The sequence below is a fragment of the Polypterus senegalus genome, chromosome 8, assembly GCF_016835505.1.
Source record: "Polypterus senegalus isolate Bchr_013 chromosome 8, ASM1683550v1, whole genome shotgun sequence".
Taxonomy (NCBI): Eukaryota; Metazoa; Chordata; class Cladistia; order Polypteriformes; family Polypteridae; genus Polypterus; species Polypterus senegalus.
Genome location: NC_053161.1, coordinates 35,075,566 through 35,099,060, shown reverse-complemented (window position 1 = coordinate 35,099,060; position 23,495 = coordinate 35,075,566). Strand labels below are relative to the sequence as shown.

The 23,495-nt window shown below is 34.7% G+C and overlaps 1 protein-coding gene across 1 annotated transcript; it reads left to right on the top strand.

The window, feature by feature from the left end:
• The first annotated feature begins 1,207 nt into the window (after positions 1-1,207).
• On the top strand, positions 1,208-23,041 carry znf277 (zinc finger protein 277). Its single transcript, XM_039760947.1, has 8 exons — positions 1,208-3,909; positions 6,731-6,841; positions 14,702-14,834; positions 16,386-16,453; positions 16,630-16,726; positions 18,176-18,218; positions 19,660-19,834; positions 22,792-23,041. The coding sequence occupies exons 2-8, from the start codon at positions 6,750-6,752 to the stop codon at positions 22,988-22,990; spliced, it is 807 nt and encodes a 268-aa protein (XP_039616881.1). The 5' UTR covers positions 1,208-3,909; positions 6,731-6,749; the 3' UTR covers positions 22,991-23,041.
• The last annotated feature ends 454 nt before the right edge of the window (positions 23,042-23,495 follow it).

The window sequence follows — 23,495 nt, the reverse complement described above, 5'->3', positions numbered from 1 at the left end:
AATACATAAGATCCCTCCAGTTAGGATGAAGACCATCTCTTCTGAAAAATCCAGGCCTTTCCCAAAAATCATCCCAATTGTTCACAAATGCTATGCTTTTATTTGCACACCAGGTTTCTAGCCAGCAGTGAAAGGAATGCAATCTGCTATAAATCACATCCCTCTATACAATCTTGGTAAGGGACCAGATACAATTAAATTCCGACATTTTGTTTTAGCTTTGGTGCATAGAGAGATGAAGTTCGCTTTAATACCTCAGATTGCTGTAAATAAATATCATTAGTGCCGACATGCAGCAATAAGGTAGATACTTCATCGTCGGCAACACGGTCCAATGCGGCCTTTATGCCAGAAATCTTGGCCCCTGCAAGGCACTTAACATTAACTGCTGGTTTAACATAGTTTGGAATTCTAACATTCCGCACTATGGAATCGCCAATTATGAGCACTTTATTATTCTCAGTTTCCACAGGCTGGAGAGCTGAGAACCTGTTCTGGGTCCGAATTGGTGACCTGGGTGCTGGGGGACTAAATTTTGGATTCTTAGACCCCCGTCTTACTGTTACCCACTCGCCCTGTGGCTGAATTGGTGCTGCTGATTTCGGCCTCGCACTGACTACAGTGGGACCTGGAGAGGCCGAATCAGATGTAGCCGAATTGTCTAAACAAACCGAGTCGATCCAATTTTCGGTTTGCCTAATCGCTATCAGATTCCTAACGCGGTCCTCCAATTCGCGTATTTTCCCGACCAACTCTAAATTAACTAAACATTTTTGGCAGGTGAAGCTATCTGCACTGTCGGCCGGAAAACCTGAGCTGTACATACTGCAGGACACACAACATATAAACGTGCCCTCGATGGGCAGAGAGCAGATAGAACTTACATTAAATGTTGAAGTCATCTTTGCCGTTTTTATAGGTGCTTCTGCGCTTTCCGTGTTGAGCTGAATCACCGTCGCTTTTAAGTTTCCACCACCCGCTAAGCGATCGACTTTAATTTCTCACTGCCGGTTATTTCTACTGGTCAGCTGCCGGCTTTATCTCAGGTGAACTTGCTCGTGTGCTTTCAAAGGGCTACGTGCCTGTGGGAGACGCCGCCGCTCTCTGCTTCCGCTCGCTGATCCGCTCTCTGCTTCCGCTCGCTGATCAACTCTCTGCTTCCGCTCGCTGATCCACTCTCTGCTTCCGCTCGATGATCCGCTCTCTGCTTCCGCTCGCTGATGAGTTATGTTGGGTGCCGCCAGTTTGCAAAACTGAGCAGAAAAGTATGTACACACAGTGTGAGGCTACTGTGAAAAAACAGCATTTTTGTGTGTACACACCATTTATATGAGGCCCAGGTCTCCGGCAAGCCTGAAGAAGGGGCCTGAGTTGCCTTGAAAGCTTGCATATTATAATCTTTTTAGTTAGCCAATAAAAAGTGTAATTTTGTTTGACGACTTATTACAGTTGTTTGTTTAAATAGAATAATAAGTAGCTTTTTCTCTTTGCCCACACTAAATTGAGAGATTTTAGCAGTCCAGAAGCAAAAAAATCAAGGGTGTAATATACAGCAGTCCCCTTAAGAAATAAGAAAAAGAAAAAGGGAAAAAAATGTAATGGTTACCATAATATACATATTTTTAATAGAATAAACTTCAATATGCAGTACATACATTTAATACAATAAATTTAAATATGGTACCTACAAAAATAAAGAAAAAGTGGCCAAAAAGGGAATAGAAAGAAACTGAAATAGAATATGTATAGTGTCACGCACGCACGCATAGGGAGCCGCGGTAAGACCCAACAAGCCGCATATCACATCGGGCCAGGGGATCAAGACGAGGCACTAACCTTTCTTTCTTTTGTTCTTGCAGAAAGACAGATACAACGCCGCCATAAAGTCCAGGATGCCTGAAAAACACACGTTGCCATATCCGCATTCCATCCCTTCCTCTGGTCCCACCGTGATGACGTCATACCTCCCACACAACACTTCGGTTCCCTTCCAGCATTCCATTCAATTTCCGGTCCCTCATTATTTAAGTTCCCCCCTGCAACTGAGACTGTGAGATGTGATGACCAGTTGTCAAAGCATTGAGAGTAACAAACGACTGTTGGATATTTTCTTTTCTTTTGTTTTGTACAGTTTACGGGGCTGGAAACCCCAAACCTTTATCTGTTTCTGTCTCCTTAACTTAACTTGTGTTCACATTTCAGACAATGTGAGGATCATTCTTTTAGCTGTTTTCCAGCTTCTTCAGAACGACTGGAAGCAAGAGGCTGTATCTGATTTCAGCTTTGCTTAAGTAATATTCGATATTGTAGAATGCAGCTCCTTTAGCAGCTGTTGAAGGGGAGAAATCTGGGAAAATATGAATGTGGTTATTTTCAAATACAATCTCCTTTTTTTGTCTAAGAATCAACATCAAATTTTCTTTGACACATAGTTTGTCGAATCAGACAATCAAGCTTCTCAGTTTTGAGGCATTCAAACCATGTATGTAATAAGCTGCAGCAATCTCAAAATCTGGTCTAAAGACTCTCCAGTTATTTTAGAAAGTAATTCGGCTGAGAAATTTCACATTTTTCCACGAGACTTTTGATTCTGATGTTGTTCTTTCTATATCTATCTTCCAACACAGCTAATTTATCACCAAGCACCTTGCATTCGGATTATACAGCAGTTGCTTTTTTTCAACAGCAGATGTCGATTATTCAGCTACTTCAATACAAGTGTTCATCTCACATTGCTCATTTCAATCTTGTCTGTGCTACAAGAGTGGAAATATGTAACCTATTGGAGTTGATCCTGCTGACTCGCAGAAAGTATTGGTAGTAGTTTGCAGTGGGGATAAAGAGGCTTTCCTCGGTTCCAATATCCTACCTAAGATCAGTGAATTCTCATTGCTTCCCTCACTCTCATCATTGTCAACCAGAACAGGTTCTTCAGCATATGATTCTGGCTGATCCATTTCTTCCACTGTCTTCCAACTCGGTCTCTGGCAGGCTATGTCTTGACCATGAGGTCGTCTTAGACTCTGATGTGTATGTTACCTACTTTTTCCTTCTCTTTTTGAACTCTTCATTTCCTGTTCATGCTTTTTCACATACAGTACATTTAGTTCAATTCTTCTAAGTTGGCTAAATGCAGGATATCTCGGATATGTAGTTAAAAAAAGATGAATAACACTGCTTCCAGCAGAGTTCTGTCATAGGCGTCTATCTTTCACAGTGGACGAGACCAACAGTTTATATCTTCAGCTAAATGTAGTTTTTAAACACGTTTTGGGCTATCTGGTTTCTCTACAGGATAAATACATTCAATACTTGAATGCTGTATTTTGAAAAAAAGGTAAATTTCAATACTGATCCACTACTTTTCATAGTGAGCTTTCAAATAATGTATTGTTTTATCATGAGGAAGAAATCTACAATGTTACTGTATATGCGTGACACAGCATAATTTTAAAAACTAAGAGAAGCAGGTTGTATTGCAAAACATTTATGGAAGTTTATAAAATATAAATTTTAAATGTAGTCATTTAGTTATCCCCACTCAGGTACTGTTAAGAATTCCTTGAATATAAGCTATATTTGGCACATTTCAGGAAGCTGTACTGTCAATCATTTGAAATCATTAGAAATCTGTCAAACAGACACTATATTACTCAGCTTTATAGTTTCTAACTTTTGTGTGTAGTTGTAGTAAAATTGACACCCATTATTCAGATAAATTGGAAATAATATTATATAGAAGAATATAAAATCCTCATTGCAATGCATTTGGAAAGCTTTTCTTGTAAAATTTACCAATTTATTTGTATTCGTGCAGGAAGAGGTCCTAGAGCAGCAGCAGCAAGAGCGAAATGACAACTGGTTTCACTGTGTCTGTCTATTTTGTACTGAGGAATTCACAGAAAATAGGCAAGTATTAACTAATTGCTTTGTTTTGCAGTCAATAAATTTGAAATAATATGTTTGTTAATAAAATCATTTAGAAAAATAGGTTGGATTGTTAAATAAAGGGAATTTGTGACTAAAAAAGAATCAGTAGTTAATAGCTCAGACAAATAAAATGTTAGGTTTAAGTACAAGTATTAAGGTCAGGTCCATTTAGGGAACATGCACTAGTACAGCACATTGCCACACCCACCCCATGACAAAACAGCTTGAGATCCTGGTTGGCAACCCCCAGAAATGACCATCTACCGCTAACCCACAGAAGCTGTTGTATCGTTCTTGAACCTTTTATGAAAGTGTTAATGTGATGTTTGGACTTCATGCTTCACACATTCTATAGTTTATACCTACATTTTGTAACATTTATTACTAAAATATGAAAAAGTTTCTGTTTTAAAAATGTGTTTACACAGATTACTGTAGAAACGGAACACACATGAAATGCGTGTGTTCCAAATAATGATCTATTATTTCCACTCTAAAACTCCACTTCACTCCCAGATAATCAATCAAGGCATGAGCTGGAAGAAGTTCGTGCACGTTCTAAGTCTGTGGGGGGATGGAATAGCCGACTGCTTGCAGCTTGTCTTTATCAGCACATTTAGATGACAAAAGACGCTGGCGGAGAGGTGTGAACAGATTTAAGAAGTGATTTAAGGTGGGGCGGATCTACGAGTTTTTTATAGGCTCTGGTAATTCTAGTGTTAAACAGCTGCTCAAAGTAGCCAGCCCAGCAGGTCACAATTGCAGCATTATCTGTAAGGATTGTTCCATTACCCGCTAGTAGTAAGACCAGTGTTAAATTTATATTTTAAATATTTGGGACTTATTTATTTATTCTTGTAAAGAAAAATAAAATATGCTAAATTTGAAAAAAAGTAAACATTTTCCTTTCTTATAGAAAAATATAAAAAGGATCAAATTTATTTTCTGCCTTTTATTGATACATTTAGAAAATAGATTTTCTGTTTTTGTTTAATTTAAATTATGTACACTTATAATAAATTTAGTTTGGAATTTCTTGGGAATTCTTTGCATGTATCTTAAATATACAGGTGCTGGTCATAAAATTATAATATCATGACAAAGTTGATTTATTTCAGTAATTCCATTCAAAAAGTGAAACTTGTATATTAGATTCATTCATTACACACAGACTGATGTATTTTAAATGTTTATTTCTTTTATTTTGATGATTATAACAGACAACTAATGAAAGTTCCAAATTCAGTATCTCGGAAAATTAGAATATTGTGAAAAGGTTCAATATTGAAGACACCTGGTGCCACACTCTAATCAGCTAATTAACTCAAAACACCTGCAAAAGCCTTTAAATGGTCTCTCAGTCTAGTTCTGTAGGCTACACAATCATTGGGAAGACTGCTGACTTGACAGTTGTCCAAAAGACGACCATTGACACCTTGCACAAGGAGGGCAAGACATAAAAAAAAAAAAAGACACTAAAGAGGTTGGCTGTTCACAAAGCTCTGTGTCCAAGCACATTAATAGAGAGGCGAAAAGAAGGACAAGATGTGGTAGAAAAAACTGTACAAGCAATAGGGATAACCACACCCTGAAGAGGATTGTGAAACAAAACCCATTCAAAACTGTGGGGGAGATTCACAAAGAGTGGACTGCAGCTGGAGTCAGTGCTTCAAGAACCACCACGCACAGACGTATGCAAGACATGGGTTTCAGCTGTCGCATTCCTTGTGTCAAGCCACTCTTCAACAAGAGACAGCGTCAGAAGCGTCTCGCCTGGGCTAAAGAGAAAAAGGACTGGACTGCTGTTAAGTGGTCCAAAGCTATGTTCTCTGATGAAAGTAAATTTTGCATTTTCTTTGGAAATCAAGGTCCCAGAGTCTGGAGGAAGAGAGGAGAGGCACAGAATCCACGTTGCTTGAGGTCCAGTGTAAAGTTTCCACAGTCAGTGATGGTTTGGGGTGCCATGTCATTTGCTGGTGTTGGTCCATTGTGTTTTCTGAGGTCCAAGGTCAACGCAGCCGTCTACCAGGAAATTTTAAAGCACTTCATGCTTCCTGCTGCTGACGAACTTTATGGAGATACAGATTTCATTTTCCAACACTACCTGGCACCTGCACACAGTGCCAAAGCTACCAGTACCTGGTTGAAGGACCATGGTATCCCTGTTCTTGATTGGCCAGCAAACTCGCCTGACCTTAATCCTATAGAAAATCTATGGGGTATTGTGAATAGGAAGATGCAGTACATCAGACCCAACAATTCAGAAGAGCTGAAGGCCACTATCAGAGCAACATGGGCTCTCATAACACCTAAGCAGTTCCACAGACTGATCGACTCCATGCCACGCCACATTGCTGCAGTAATCCACGCCAAAGGAGCCCCAACTAAATATTGAGTGCTGTACATGCTCATACTTTTCATGTTCATACCTTTCAGTTGGCCAACATTTCTAAAAATCCTTTTTTTGCATTGGTCTTAATTGATATCCTAATTTTCCGAGATACTGAATTTGGGACTTTCATTAATTGTCAGTTATAATCATCAAAATTAAAAGAAATAAACATTTGAAATACATCAGTGTGTGTGTAATGAATGAATCTAATATACAAGTTTCACTTTTTGAATGGAATTACTGAAATAAATCAACTTTGTCATGATATTATAATTTTATGACCAGCACCTGTAGTGAATAAGGTTTGACATTTACTTTTATCTCTTGCTAAATTATGCAGGGCCTTGGATCAGTGGTTTGAAAGAGCAGAAAATAATGCACACTGTTTGTATTGTGTCTCCTCTTAAGGTCTGAAATTCTTAACCATATGGCAAAAGATCATGGCTTCAACATGGGGTTGCCTGACAATATTGTGTATGTTAGTGAGTTCCTGACAATGCTGAAGAAAAAACTTGATAAGTAAGTGTTAGTGGGGGTTTTAAGGGAAAAAATTCTAAATGTAAAATAAATGTACTACAGCTTATTATGTAACAATGAAACCATACGAGTGACTTACTACATTGAACTGACAAGCTAAGTAAATCAACATCAAAAAAGAATGTCATCTATGTATTCTGACAGGTAATTGGCACTGCTGAATGTTTTTTTTTTTGAGGTTCAAAGCAGAAACAGTATACATAGTCTTTCGATTAAAAGTTAAATTTTTTGTATTATATGCTACACTAGCAAAATACCCTCGCTTCGCAGCGGAGAAGAAGTGTGTTAAAAAAGTTACGAAAAAAAAGGAAACATTTTAAAAATAACGTAACATTTGCTTTCTATTCGTTTGCATAAGCACAGTCCTTCACCAGCAATTATTTAATGTTAACTCAGACCAGGCACTTAAAAGTTTCTCTCGCACTTTTGCTGAGTATGTGCTAAACACTATTCGATCCCTGACCATCTAATCTTCATTTGCATGAGCACAGTCCTTCACCAGCAATTTTAACTCGGTTACAAAGTGATCAAAAGTCTCGTTTATACCCTGGGTCCTCTCAGTAAGCTTGTATCTCACGAATATCGTATTTGTCTTAGGCATGACAAACGCCAGCGGCAGTGTGTCTATGAACTTAATTTAAAGTTAAGCTTTACACCTTGCTTTCCTATTCGTTTGCATGAGCACAGTCCTTCACCCGCAAGTTTAACTCCGTTAGAAAGTGATCCAAAGTCTCGTTTATACCTCGTGTCTTCTCATTAAACTTGTATCTCGCGAATATCGTATTCGTCATAAGCATGACAAACGCCAGCGGCAGCGTGTCTATAAACTTAATTTAAACTTACAGTTTACACCGTGCTTTGTTTCGGCAGTAGCTGCACTTATGAATATGCTTGTATGCGTCACTCACTTCATATTCTTTTGCTGCCTTCTCAATTGTGTAATGCGTTTTTTGTTCAGCGCTCTTTGGAGCTCTTCCTTGTGCTCTACGTACTGCGTTCACAGTCAGCTCACATGAGCCGCTCTCTTGTGTGACCTTGCGATGTCCATGGCTTTATTTAATGTTAGCTAAAACCTGGCACTTAAAAGTTTCTCTCGCACTTTTGCTGAGTTTGTGCCAAACACTAGACCATCTCATCTTCATTTGCATAAGCACAGTCCTTCACCCGCGAATATTTACCTTATATGGGCAGGCACTCAATTACTTGGGAGCTGTGATGATGCGAGACGTAACCCCGCATCACACGGCGTCCGAACTGCAGGCTATGGCCGTATATATGGTTGAAAGTAGGTTCCAGTTATGACCGTTACACGTAGAATTTCGAAATGAAACCTGCCTAACTTTTGTAAGTAAGCTGTAAGGAATGAGCATGCCAAATTTCAGCCTTCTACCTACACAGGAAGTTGGAGAATTAGTGATGAGTCAGTCAGTCAGTCAGTCAGTGAGGGCTTTACCTTTTATTAGTATAGATTATAAGTAGTGTATGTATTACTATACAAGGGTCTATATTGTGAATTTCCCCTTGGGGATTAATAAAGTATCTATCTATCTAGTCTATATGGTGTTTTCATATATCTTATATTCTTCTGTTTTGAATCCCATATAAAAAGAGGTTATAGGATTACAGATTTTTGTATTTTTGTGGCATTGCACAACCACATTTGGTATCTGAGAATATATCATCCAACTCTGTTGAATGCAAAATGGCTTTTATAAACAGTTAAATGTATTCAAAATTTGTAATTTTTTTCTATATGTTTTTGTTTACATGCAAGAAAGTGATGCTGGAACCCAGCAGAGGATAAATTATGTACACTAGGTCTACCCAAGCAGAGAATTGTATCTTGTTCTTCTATTATTTGTTTATTTTTTTTATGTCTTTTCTGAATTGTTTTCCTGTCACTTCAGACTGCCTCTGATTCGTCCCTAGAGGTTAGAGGGTGGGCTTTCTCTGTCAACAGATTGTCATGCTTTTAGACATCAAAATCTAACAAGATATGATTTCATGCTGCAGAAAAAAGAGGAATCACTTTAGAAACATGCAAGTGTGGATGGCCCTCAATATATTTCTATGTGTGTAACGAATAAATATTTGAATGTATGTAGACCAAACGTACACTAATCAATAAGAATTGTGTTCATTAATTTTGGGATTGGCTCCAGCAGAACCCTGTGACCCTGTAGTTAGGATATATCTGGTTGAGTATTGGATGGATGGATGAAAAAAATGAGGGAAAATTATTTTTTTTTTTATTTTACAAAAGTGCATTCAGATCTTCTAAATGTAAAATTTGCTTTGTTTTTCATAAGAAAAAAAACAAATTTATTTTACAGTCTAAAAATTATCAACATGGAAGGGGTGAATTTTGCACATTAATATATACATTTCACTTGTTCCCATTTTCAGCACAGATTTTCAGGAATAAAAACATTCCTTTCAGAAATGTAACTGCAAGTGGCAATTTCCATTTTCATATAATAATTAAGTCATATTTCTTTATCATTTTTGCCAGTTGTTCAATTAAATGGTGTAGCTTTGCATCAGTAATATATGGCTAGGAAAAATATTCAGCCCCCATGATGAAGTAATTTTTTTTTAAAGTTATATATCTAGGTGGATTAGATACTTGTTTGGCCACCATATAAGACAACGTTAAATATTATATTGCCAGTCACAGATTTGTGCAAAATGTATCTTGTTATTATGTTTAGTTCAAGAGAAATAAGATCACTGCAAAAAACTTAGCCTAGAAATAAGATATAAACACTGAATTTCAGGATAAAATGACTTAATATTAGTGAAATTATCTGTCAATGCAGCAAGATAATTTTACTTGCCAAGAAATCTTAAAATAAGTTAGTTCTAGTCTAGAAATAAGAAAGCTCTGATAGGTGTTCAAAGGTTTGAAATAAATAGAAAATGCTGTTTTTTTAGAACAAATTACTTGACATTAGACTTTCTACAGTGGAAATACACTGCATATTAGAAAATAATTTTTAATTCAGTTGTTTTGCATTCTTAAATTTTAGCACACTGAAAAATGAAGGCCAAGGAACAAGAGAAGAAATCACTAATATAAGTGGAAAATTCTTAATACCAGCGGAGAATGAAAGTCTTGTTACTTGAAACAAGTTAGCTCATCTTGAAATAGATAGTCCAACATTTAATCTCAGAGCATATATCTTAAAACAGGAAAATTATTTTACAAAAATCACAGAATAAGAAAAAAATACACGATTATTAAGCAAGAAATGCTTGAAATAAGCAAAATTATATGCCAGTGGGGTGAGATATATTGACTTGGATTTTTAAAAAATTATGAAAGTACATTATTTAATTTTAACACATACTAAGCTATACTTGGCATGATATATACAACAAATTTCAGTCCACCTACAAAAGAATAAGGTAAAAGTAGCACAGTGCTCTCATTTTAGGATGGTCTTCATTTCAAATTGAAACCAAATATTTTAGCAGAGGATTGAATTAGGAATTCATTCCTACATTCAAGACACATAATTAATATATAATTTCCTGATATATGTTGGCTTCCTGAATAGATAAAATAACTTACAATAAAGACATAATCATTAGCATTGCTCTTTATTTAAGTATTATATAAGTATTCAACAGCACTACGCTGTGTTTTTACAATACAGAAACAGAGAAAAATATAAGCACATGAAAATTCGTTGACACAGGAAGATTACCTTGTATATAACACAAACGTCATATCCATATCATTATTGTACATTGTAGTTCAGGACTGTCTCATCTTGTTGCAGTCAGAAATGCATAACATAAACTTAATTACATAAACAAAATTTTAACAGTTGTAACTTTGCCAAAAAACAGGACAAAGAAAATTCAACCTAACATGTTAAAATCCACAAAATATCAAATTATTTACAATTTATCTAATTGATTTTCAAATATTATGTTAATTATATACAGTAAATCATAGACATACATTTCCTGTTCCACATTTGTCTTACACAATTTTTCTTCTAGCATATTTGTATTTTCCCTTCAAATTGTGTCCAGTAATATTTCAGTTTGAATTGCAGAGATGACAGCAGCAATACACTTAGGATATGTTAGATGTAGTGTTTAATAGTACGCCATAAGGTACATGATACCTTCCTGCAACATTTCTTGAGGGAAAGTTGTCAGATGGTCACTTCCAATAGCTAGCATGCGGTTATCTTGGTTCACAATAAGGGCAGCACTAGACAGTGGTCAGTCTTTGCTGTAGAAAGGCATCAGGATTCTCAGATGGTCTTCAAGACAAACAAAAACCAACAAAGAAAATAGGCTGAATTTATTTTATCCTCTGTAGTCCTATACAGATTTAGTATACATTTACTTATTTATAATACTGAATTAATTTGCTAATTTTAACAGAAGCAGTTATACATAAAGCACCACTCATTAGAAATTAAATTATCTTATATCAGAAAGTAAGCTTTATTTAAACCTTTCTTTAATAAAGTATATGTCAGTAGGGTCCTGAATACAACAGTTATATGGACCCTTAGAAAACTATTGGGGAAACCTTCTCTCATTTTTGTCAGGGTTTATCCTGAATGACTATTAAGCCTAATTTAGAAGAATTTATCTCTTGTTATTCTCAAGTTGTTAACTTGAAAATCAGCAGAAACATTAATACTTCAGCTATAACTTCTTAAAAGTAATTTCCATGAGTATTACTATCTAGAATTTATTCTGAAATGTACAATTGTTTTCTCCTTATTGTGTCTGTGACCTGCCTAAAGAAAGCTAATAACATGGATTAGTTAGGTGCTCAGTGGGTTGGTGATTTTGGTTTACATTGACCATTGTTACATCATTTTATTCTCAACAAACTACACAGTATTACTTAGTAAAAATTTTCCACTTTAGTGAAGCTAGGCTCAATGCACTACCCAAACACAGCTTCATCATGGGCGATCTTCTGCTGGAGGCATGGCACTAGAATACCTTTGGGGTGATAGGACAACTCTGGTCTTATGTTGTGGCCTGCACCCTAGACAACAGAAGTTATAGATTAGAAGCGGAGCCCAGGCTTAGCTGTGGCAAAGTACAGGGAGCTAGTGCTGGAATTTGGTTATTAAGGATAGGCATTTTGGTAACTATGTCTTAGGTACATTTAGGCTCAATATTTTTTTGATAACTATGCACAGATTTTTTCATCAAAGCCTGAAGAAGTTTAATTAAATATCAGTCTTCCTGACTGAGGCACCTTGAAGTCTGTTATATGCTTTGCAACAGTATGATTTGACTGTGATTGATATTGTCTTATCAGATAGGAAGATGCAGACCCTGCAAACTAAAAGTTCATCTCTCTCATTTTCACAAAGAAATTCATACTTTGGTTTGCTGAAAATATTTTTTTTACTTGGTATGAGTTTGATGTCAAATTTAGCCAAAAGGACTGCACCTGCTGCTGATGTCTCATGTGAGATGGAAAAGAAAGGTGGGCAAAGCCAATTTGCCTACAGCACATTATAAAAGAATTGAACTCTGTTTTTCACAATGTGTGACATTTGAAAATGTAAAATTTGAATTGGAAAGTGCACCTGAGCTTATCCTCTTGAAACACTCTTTTAAAATATTGCCTCAGCAGGTTCCCTTATAAGATTCATTCCTTATTGTTAGGAACTACAACAATAGCTTGCTGTTTATCTTTTCTGTTAAAGATACTGTGGTTCTTTGACATCTTACTGCCTGGCAGCCAGATAGTACTTTTTTTTCCTTTGACAGCATTCTCTGTTAATTTAAAATTGCTAGTGACTCAATTTGTATACAACTGAGACACTATAAAGGTTGTCCATTTATTACAATGGCATGGAACTTGCTTGTAAAGCATCACCCTGTTGGCACAGGGAAACAAGAAATTGCACTAACTCAACAGAAATTAAAGATTAACTTACAAGATTCATCCCAAACTACCAAAAAGTATGTGTAATATAATAAGGTGACACTCTGAGAAGCATGTGTATACAACTTCAGTTTATAGTATGGAATCATTATAACAGAGAATTGTGAGGAAGCATACTGTATGGCAAGGTAATGGTCCTGGAATAGATGAAAATACTCTGAGAAGTTCTTCAGCTTCTACTTTGATGTCGCCTCATCCGATTTATTTTTAGAATTTTTTATTTACACAGGACAAGTCCATTCCTGTGTGCTTAATCATTTAGCCTTATTTTCTTTGAAGATTTAATGTCTTGTTTTCAGTATTCTCTTTAAGACCTTTTGGAATTTTTCAACATAACTTGGTTTCTGTTGATTGTTATTGATTATTATATGCATATGATTATTAAAACTAAGTCTTCAGAATATACCTATAGTAGTAAATCATCGTATACACTCTGGAAAATAACTAGGAAAGTTAGAAAAGTAAAGTAAACAACTTACCACATGATCCAAGTTTCACCATCTTTTACATACAGCCAGGACAACGCTGGAGTGGCGTTGCAACAAGTCTTTGCCCTTAAGTGGCCCAGTTAAACCCCAGACTTAAAACCCCATAGAACAAATGTAGAGCAACTCTGGCATCCACTCTTGCCACATGAGGGTAGGCATTATCGTGCACCAGGATGGACCAGGGGCCCACTGCACCAGCGTGAGGTCTGACAATGGCACTGAAGATTTCATCCTTGTACCTAACAGCAGTCAGAGTACCATTATTTAGCACATTAAGGTTTCTGTGACCCACCAAGAATATGCCTTCCCAGACCATCATTGTCCGACCACCAGACCAGTCATGCTGAATGATGTTGCAGGTTGCATAACATTCACCACAGCGTCTCCAGACTCTTTAATGTCTGTGACATGCACTTAATGTGAACCTGCTCTCACCTGTGAAGAGAAAAGGTCACCAATGGCAGAGCTGCCAATTGTGTATTCTCTGGCAAATGCCAATCAAGCTTCATGGGGATGGGCTGTGAGCACTAGAGGACATTGGGCTCTCCTGCCACCCTCATGGAGTCTGTTTCTGACAGTTTGGTCAGAAACGTGCACACCAGTAGCCAGCTAGAAGTCATTTTGTAGTGCTCTAGCAGTGTTCCTCCTGTTTCTCCTTGCACAAAGGAGTAGATACCGGTTCTGCTGCTGCATTAATGGCCTTCTATGGCCCTATACAATTCTCTTCAGCAAATAGCCCGTCTCCTGGTATCTAATGCTCTTGAGATTGTGCTGGGAGACACAGCAAACCTTCTTGCAATTGTACATATGACTGTGCCATCCTGGAGGAGCTGGACTTACTGTGAAATCAGCTGCAGGTACCACTTCATGCTACCAGTAGTGCCAAGGACACTAACCAAACACAAAACTAGAGAAGAACCAGTTGTGAAGGATTAGGAGAGAGCAATTGTCTGTGTTGGCACCTGCAAAACCATTCCCTTTTTGGGAGTTGTCTTGCTGTTGCCTCTCCAGTGCACCTGTTGTCATTTTCATTTGTAACAAAGCAGGTAAAATTGATTCACAATTGCTTTTGCTTCCTAACTGGTTAGATTGATATCCCTGAAGCTTAATTGACTTGGTGTTAGACTGTGATGATGAAGTGTTCCCTTAAGTTTTTTGAGAAGTGTGTGTGTGTGAGTGTGTGTATATATACACACACGCACACTTACTGTTGCTTATGTAAAAGTGGAACAATAAAGTAGTAATCCTAATCCCTGAATTTTTAGCTATGGTATAGTTTTCATGATGTTGTGGATTATAAATATTTTAATATATGGCAGTTGTATACATAATTGAATTATTAAAGTAATTGTCATGTTAAAATGAAAAACTGTATTATTTTAAAACAGACAACATACTTTTTTTTAATATTAGTTTGCAGTGTCTTTACTGTGAAAAAGTCTTCAGGGATAAAAATACCCTGAAAGATCATATGAGGAAGAAACAGCATCGCAGAATAAATGCAAAAAACAAAGAATATGACCGGTTCTATGTTATCAACTATTTGGTAAGACAATCTGATACTTTATTATACAGTTTTAAGTTTTACCTTTTCATAGTCTGCATATCAGCAACATGCATGGGAAAAATCACCCACGTACTTAGTATTGTATGAAATATTGCTAACAAGTTAGATTACTTTTCTCTAAATATATTGTTTACTGTCAAGTGAAATCATAGATCACCATGGCTTTGGAATAGATCTAGTTACATTTTTAAAATGAATGTACTGTAATGTACACTACTGAGAATGCTTTAAATTTAGGGAAATGGCCTTAATTCTAGAGAAATGTCAGTTATATATTACAGTACAGTGTGAATTACAGTAAATATGCAAAATAAGGCTAGATATCAAGAACACACTTGATCTTTCTGTATATGAAATGTAAAACATTTTAAAAATAATTTCATTTTTGTTTTTTTTTAAATAAATGTTAAGTGTTTTCATGCAACACTAAGCAAAGTATCTAGTTTTGATATTTTAAAAAGCATATGTACTGTATATGCAGTTTTTTTCCCCCATTATACAGTTTTACATTTGAGCACATACCAATGCCACATGACATTGTGGCTAACCATGTGTTTCTTCAACTCCCACTGTTAATTGCAAAATATGTTTTTGATAGTAGATAGGTGCAAAGAGCCAGCATTTTTGATATTCTTGTAGTTCATAACTTACATTTAAGAGGCAGTGTTAACAATATCACAAAAATCTGTAGTAAAGTGACCAAAATAAGCAGTTTATAAAAATTAATATCAAAAATCTAAACCTTATAATAATAATTATCTATTTATGACTGATAATATTTTTAATGAAGAGAAGAGTGAAATTAGAGTCCCACCTTATGGAGTGCAAGGAAATTAAATTAAACAATGCTTTAGTGATGGAGAAGTGCAGAGAATTAAACCAGCTGTATAATTAGAACTATTTTCAGGCCTACTTATGTAAGAGCAAATTTTCCTCTGAAAACAATGATTGTCTAAAGTAAAGATGACAGAATTAGGTAAAAATGCCTTTGAGTTAGACGATGTTAAGTTCAATACACTGTTTGTTAATGAGGAGAGGAAATGTGAGGCGAAATCTATGCATCACTATTTCAGTTATTAGCATGGGAGCATTTAGTGAGTGTAAGAAGGTAAAGCAAGATGTTTTTTCATAATATTTCAGAAGTCACTATATTCATGCTGATGAGCTGAAATAATATTGATAAACTCAGCAACATATGTTTTCATATTCATGGTGGCTTTTAATGAAGTTTAATATTTTTATATCGGTGTGTTCTGCCAAAGGAGAACTCCATAAGTGGTCTTGCACATGTTGCCATGTTTTTAAGAAACCAGGTTTCTGCCTTACTTTGCCTCACCCCGTTTTGTGTGTGCATGTAAATGAACTCTCTGTCAATGTTGTCAGTGTATTGCAACAGTCAACACCAGGATTCACAGAGAAATTATTTTTTTGTTTCAGAACAAGTACAGTATGTAAACTACATATTATGTGTGTATGAGTATATTTGGCTTTATATAAATGCATTGTGATTTATAAGAATCTATTGTTTAGGAACTAGGAAAAACGTGGGAAGAAGTTCAGTCTGAAGATGACCGGGAAATGACAGATGATCAAGATGAGTAAGCTCTATTTTCAAACATTTCACGTCTATTATGAATAGTTAAGAAACAAAACAGTTTTGGTATTATTAAACATTAGTCAAGTAAAATACCTAAACAACTGCTTTTTAAATTGGTTTTTGTTTCCCAACAAAATTGTTAATTCTTGTTTAACGTTTTCTTTTTGTGAATATTAGTGATTGGTCTGACTGGCAAGATCACCCTGTTTGTGCTGTTTGCTTATTTTGTGATTATCAGTCAGAAACAACAGATAAACTTTATAGTCACATGAAGGTGAGTTGATTAACAAGCATAGTTATCTTTTATTTGTATTATCCTTACTGGAATTATACATAAAAATTAATCAGTGAATGTATGGTGTGTGAATATTCTGAAAACGAGACATTAACTAATCAGAATAGTCACACACAATACATTTGTTGATTAATTTTTAAGTATAATTCCAGTTGTTCATTATTTTCTGAACCTGCTTAATCCAAGTATGCAGTGATCTGGTTGTCAGCACCTTACCCCAGCAACATAAGGTACAACACAGGAATCAGCCATGGATGGCTTTGAATTGCTGCCGTCAATATATATGAGAAAATACTATCAGTATTTGAGAATAGTTTTAATGGTTAGAAGTCAAGTAAAGGTACCCAAACATAAAGATTACCCTGAGAATAGTTTTACTCAGTCCAACTTAAGATTGTTTAAATCTCTTAAAAAAGAGTTGGTTTGGTTAAAATGTAAACTCATGCTAAGCTTTTTGACATGGCAGAAAAGGTAAATGAAAACTCCAGTTGTTAGCATTTCTGGACAGAAAGTAACATTTTTGAGAGCCTCTTTCCTTTATCAGTAAGTTAAGTTTGATGTAATCTGTTGTTTATGCACTCTTAGGCATATTTATTGCTAGTCAAAGATATTAGGGCTTTATGTTTATTGTAATCATTCACAATCCCCCATTTATCTTTGTACCAACTTTGTTTTGCAGTTGAGTTATTTACATATTGTGATTTTTCACTGGTAGTTGGTGCACAGATACGAAAAGAAACCCATTTTTGTTTTATTAATTTACTTAATATTCATGCAGTTTTAATCCTGGTACTTTTAAGCACAATTTAAGAAAATAAGGTTTTCAAATAACATAATATTTTGAGCATTGGTTGAGCGTAAGTAGGCAGACTCAGTTCAGCAATGTAATTACACCTCTTAGTGTTTTTATATATACATCACTTCTGAAGCTTTCCCACAAACAAACTAAATTTGTTTTTCAGTACATAAAGACAGGTAAATATCACTCATTGATTCATATGTTAATAATGAGAATTGCAAATATACAAATTGAGGTTTTTTTTTAGCTCGATTTTTTGGGATAGGTGATTAGTTACAGTTTAAAAATGTAAAAGGTATCTTTCCTGTTCTGCACCCTTGGAGGGGGGTAGTGTTTGACTGCATCCCTAGAGTTCAAGTAATTTTTTGTTATTGTTTATTTTGTTTTTTATGCCATCTTGTTTATAATTAAAATATTCATAAAATTAGTACAGCTTATGTTGAGAGAGATTTTATGTGGAATTTCTTATTTTATATATTTACAATTGTTCTTAATAGAGGATGTGTTTCCTTTATTTTTATTTATTGCATGTTGAATTTTTGATTCTTTATATTTTTTTTGTTTTTATCCATTTCATTTAATTTTCATGTAAAAGAGGCAAATACATATTGTATTGTTTATGTGTTTAGGATTTTCATGGCTTTGACCTTCAAAAACTAAAGACTAATTTAGGTGAGTAGAGGATGTGAAGTTTACTGCTTATTTAAACTCTCAGTATTTTTATAAGTTATCTCACATAGATATGAATTAGCATTTTGTTTATTAAGAAGAAATGTTTTAACAATGGGATCACTTTTATTCTAGATGAGATTTATTTGTAAAAATGCATGAAAAGCTGCATTTCCCTTTGCTTTTGGGTACCAATTTGTTCCTTTAATTTTAGGAAACCTATTTAAGCTAATTAAAAGTTATACTTGCATGGAAAACTTGTAGAATGCTTTCATAAAAATGCTTGGACAAATTTGCTTTAATGGTAAAAAATATATAGAATATGTTTTCTGCAAGGTTGATAAAGCCATGTAATTACACTGGTTAAATATAAACAAAAGTCATGTTACTATCAACATATCAAAATGTAAATACACCCCATGATATTTTTATATTTATAAACATATGTGGCATCTACTGTGTAGATAAAGGTGAGATAATATAATAAACATCATGCAACATTTTGTAGTTTTTTGTATAATTTAAATAAACATTATTTATTACATATTTTGTATGTGAAAAATGTACAGTAAGTCCATCTGTTTTGATCACGTTGTGTATTTACAAATCTCTGTTCGCCAGACGTGCCTTACATACCTCTTCTTTGTGCTTCTTGTTGCCTTTTTTCATCTGACATTCCACCACTATTGTGAATGCCAGATGACGTGACACAGATGTGCACCACAAGGTTTACAATCTTACTCAAGCCTTTTAGATAGATAGATAGATAGATAGATAGATAGATACTTTATTAATCCCAAGGGGAAATTCACATTTGTTCATTGGATATTCCTGCCCTTTGGAGAACGCTGACAGTATTAACACTTTATATCTATAGAGATACTGTTTTAATGAAAAACATATATTTCCACCAAGTTTAAAAAAGGAAAATATTTAATGGGGTAGATGTAAATTCCTGTTCACATAAGAATTTAATAATTTATTTTAATTATGATGATGAAAATGTAACTAAATACCTGGTGCACGTCAGGAAAAAGACCTAGGAGTCCGATGGACTTAGTGCTTCTCACAAGTAGACAAATTATAGAAGCTTTTCAGAACAGGGTTTTGGGTTAATTAATACATTAATGGTATCAAGTCTATGGTATTGTAGGTTAGTTTTGAAGTGCCCAGGTTACTTGTGTTATGTAATCAGAAATATTACAAAAAGAGTATAACAGCACTTCCAAAGTGGATCATCTCATTTATGATAAGGTGAGCCTAAGATTTAATTGTACTTTCATTGAATTGATATATATGTTAAAAATGTCAGTTTATAACTAATCTGAAAAATGTCTGTATATAGTATACTTCGGAAATAGTAAGAGTTTGCGTTGCACAGCAGTTTCATTTATTTGAGAATTGTGCATCAGATGTTTTTCTAATTACTGAAATGTTTTCACAGGGCTAGGATTTTACCATCAAGTAAAATTAATAAACTTCATCAGACGAGAAATTTATCAGTGCAGATGTTATGGCTGCCAGGAAAAGTTTTCCAGTAAAGCCGATGTTTTTAAACATGTGGACAAAGCTAAACATATAATGAAATTGCCTGATATATCAGTGTGGGACCAGCCACAGTAAGTACTGTATATCTCATTAAAACTGTAAAAGTACTGTATATCCCCCAGACCTGTAAATTTTGAGTATATTTTGTATATGTCTGATTAATCTGAACATAAGAAATGCATTTTCAAAAAATAACATACAGGTATATTGACAGGTTTTTGTATGAAACTGATAAAACATGTCAATTTTGTGAGTCTTTTTAAACTTTTCACTGCTTTGCAGTTTCACATTGTTTCTTTTTAAAGATTTTTATCTCAATTTTATTTTCTGTCTTTCTCATCTTCATCTATAATTGATTCATCTGAATCGTGTACAGTAATCCCTCCTCGATCGCGGGGGTTGCGTTCCAGAACCCCCGCGATAGATGAAAATCCGCGAATTAGAAACCATATGTTTGTATGGTTATTTTTATATATTTTAAGCCCTTATAATATAGAGCCCTCTAGACATGAAATAACACCCTTTAGTCAAAAGTTTAAACTGTGCTCCATGACAAGACAGAGATGACAGTTCTTTCTCACAATTAAAAGAATGCAAATATATCTTCTCTTCAAAGGAATGCGTGTCAGGAGCAGAGAATGTCAGAGAAAGAGAGAGCGCACGCGAGAGATAAGCAAACAATCAAAAATCAATACGTGCTTTTGGGCTTTTAAGTATGCCGAAGCACCGCGATAAAGCAGCATTTTTTAGAGGAGCATCCGTATCCTGCAGGCAAACAGTCTCTGTGCAAATAGCCCCTCTGCTCACACCCCCTCCGTCAGGCAGAGAGAGTGAGAGAGACAGAGAAAAACAAACAATCAAGCACCGTGCGGGAAGCACATCGTATATCATTGAGGAGTTTTAGTTAATACGTAATACATGCTCTGATTGGGTAGCTTCTAAGCCATCCGCCAATAGCGTCCCTTGTATGAAATCAACTGGGCAAACAATCTGAGGAAGCATGTACCATAAATTAAAAGACCCACTGTCTGCAGAAATCCGCGAACCAGCGAAAAATCCGTGATATATATTTAGATATGCTTACATTTAAAATCCGCGATGGAGTCAAGCCGCGAAAGTCGAAGCGCGATATAGCGAGGGATCACAGTATATATTTACAGTATATATGGAGCTTAATGGAGCTTTGTAATTTTAATTGTTTAAAGTTACTTTTGGTTTTCATTCCGTAATATTGTGAGGTAAATTTCAGTAATATTCATACTTTGTTGATGTGAGCTGTGTCGCTAGAGAAGTTATTCCATGGTGTTTTAATGATTGACTACTTTGGGTTCCAATATAAAGCTTTACTTCTAATGGGTTACCCTTCCTGGTACAAATGTGCTCTCCAAATTCATTCCAATACTTTACTTCGCAGAAAGATAATCCAACTATTCTTTAGTTAACTTCATAACAGTCAGCTCAACACAACTTTTTATTAAAGGCAGAAGATATATACCTGAAAGTTTTATCAAGAATTATCTTGACTGTAAAAATATCTGCAGAAAATATTCCAGAAAGCAAAACACAAACAAAAATTAGAGCACAATCCAAAAAAATGAAAACAGACAAGAAAATGGAAATACAAACAAAAATAAAACATAATTAAACATGACTGTTGAAAAAACAGAATTGCAGAGGAAAAGTAGGATTATAAGCGGAATATAGCTTGGCACTGGGATCTTGTTGTCATAACTCCACCCATTGCCTGCTCACAGCCTAGCGAAAAGGAAATATATTCCTACTTCAAAAGAAATAATTCCAATAATCTCTGTTCAAGTAACTATTCCAAGTTTCCTTTCATTATCACAATGATGCCTCATAAACACGATAGATAGATAGATAGATAGATAGATAGATAGATAGATAGATAGATAGATAGGCATATTTTCTTAAATCAAAACCTTTGCTGCTTCAAAGTGGATGTATTTGATAAGTGTTAATAGGTCATTCACCTATAAACCTGTGTATCTGTTAGTCCAATTGTAAGCTGCATGGACAGACAATGTATTTTAAAATTTATTAAAAAAAAAAAAAAAAAAGATTCATTTCAGAACACAATTTTATTTCGCAAATTAGTATATACAGTGGTTACAAAGAAGTAGGTATTATTCAGGTTAAACTTATCCTTTAACTATCTGAATGTAAACAAACTAAAATGGATAAATTATAATTTATATTTTTAAAATAAATTTAGAATCTGTTTGTATAAATAGGTATAGATGAGCATAAGTTCTTACAGACTTCCAATAAGATATACATTTTATTTTTGCATGTTAATAATATGAGTTGAAGTAATGCTCTTCATGAAAAATATAACATGAAAATTAGACTATTTGTATTGACAGCTTCATTATAAAAAGTTTCAGTGTATCTGGTTTAAACATTATGAGAATTTTTTTAATGTTTTAATATACACTGCTGTCAGAAGCTTTAGAACACCTCAGTATTTCCAGTTTTTCTTCCAATTTAATATTCTTCAGAGGATGTAGTAACATAGTCTGTTCCAACTCTGCTTTAAAACAGACAGAGGGTTTTTAAGTAATCAACAGAGCTGGGACATCTGTGTAAATTTTTTGTTTCAACTTGCAATGCTTCATTTACTTTAATTGCTGCAGAACATCTGCAGGTTGTAACCTATTATTTCTTTCCTGAAGAAGGCCTATTTGTGCTATTCTGAAATTTCCCTTTATTTTCAGTGTTTACTAATCTAAACTTTCAATTTAAACCTTACCTTTTCACCATTAAATCTGAAGAAAAACTGAGGTGTTCTAAAACTTTGGACCGGTAGTGTATGCATTTCGAAATTTTTGAAATGTTTAAAATATTGTTTGCTTAACATTAAATAATTTAATTTTGAGAGAAAACAAAGAGTATACATCTTTTTTGGGAGTTTTTTGTTTTTTTACATATTTTAACACACTGATTATAAATCACAAGTTATTTAATATGTTTTAAAATGGTGTGTAATTCTCTCATATTTTACTTGTAGGTATTATTTTCCAACCTATGAAAATGATGCTCTGCTTTGCACATTGTCAGATGATGAAGCAGAATCAGACAATACTGATCAAGACAAAGATATACCTGTAATTTCTGAAGATATTTCTAATTTGAGAGCACTGAAAAAGAGCAGTGTTTTAAATCAACTGCTAAAATCTAAATCAACAGCCGCTAACTGGGATTTATGAAACAAACGTAAATACAGGTCTTTGTTTAATTTTGTTTGCTTTTGTATTAATGATAAAGAACCTATAAATGTAAATTAAAAGAATGATTGATAAGAGCAATAAATTGTTGATATGTAGAAAATAAAAGTGTAAAGCATTTTAAAATGAGTTTGTTTACATGTATTATTTTCTTACCCTAATTTTATAAGTAATCAGCTTTGGTGCTCATTATGCATGAATAGCTCAACTAGAATATAAAAAAAAATGACAAAAGGTGCTTTTTTTTTAAGGTTTACGAAACAAATATAGGTCAGGAGAGCATTTTATGATATAAGAAAACATGCAAATACAGTTCCATGCAAACGTTTGCCCTGGCCAAATGACATATTTTGTTGATACAATACAACTGTGACAGCAAACAAATCAAAACAGCATTTTTATGAAACTGTTAATGTACAGTTATATTTTAATGAGCTAAAAAGTGTTAAAAAAAAGAGTAAATGTGGCATTTGCAACATTTCAATCC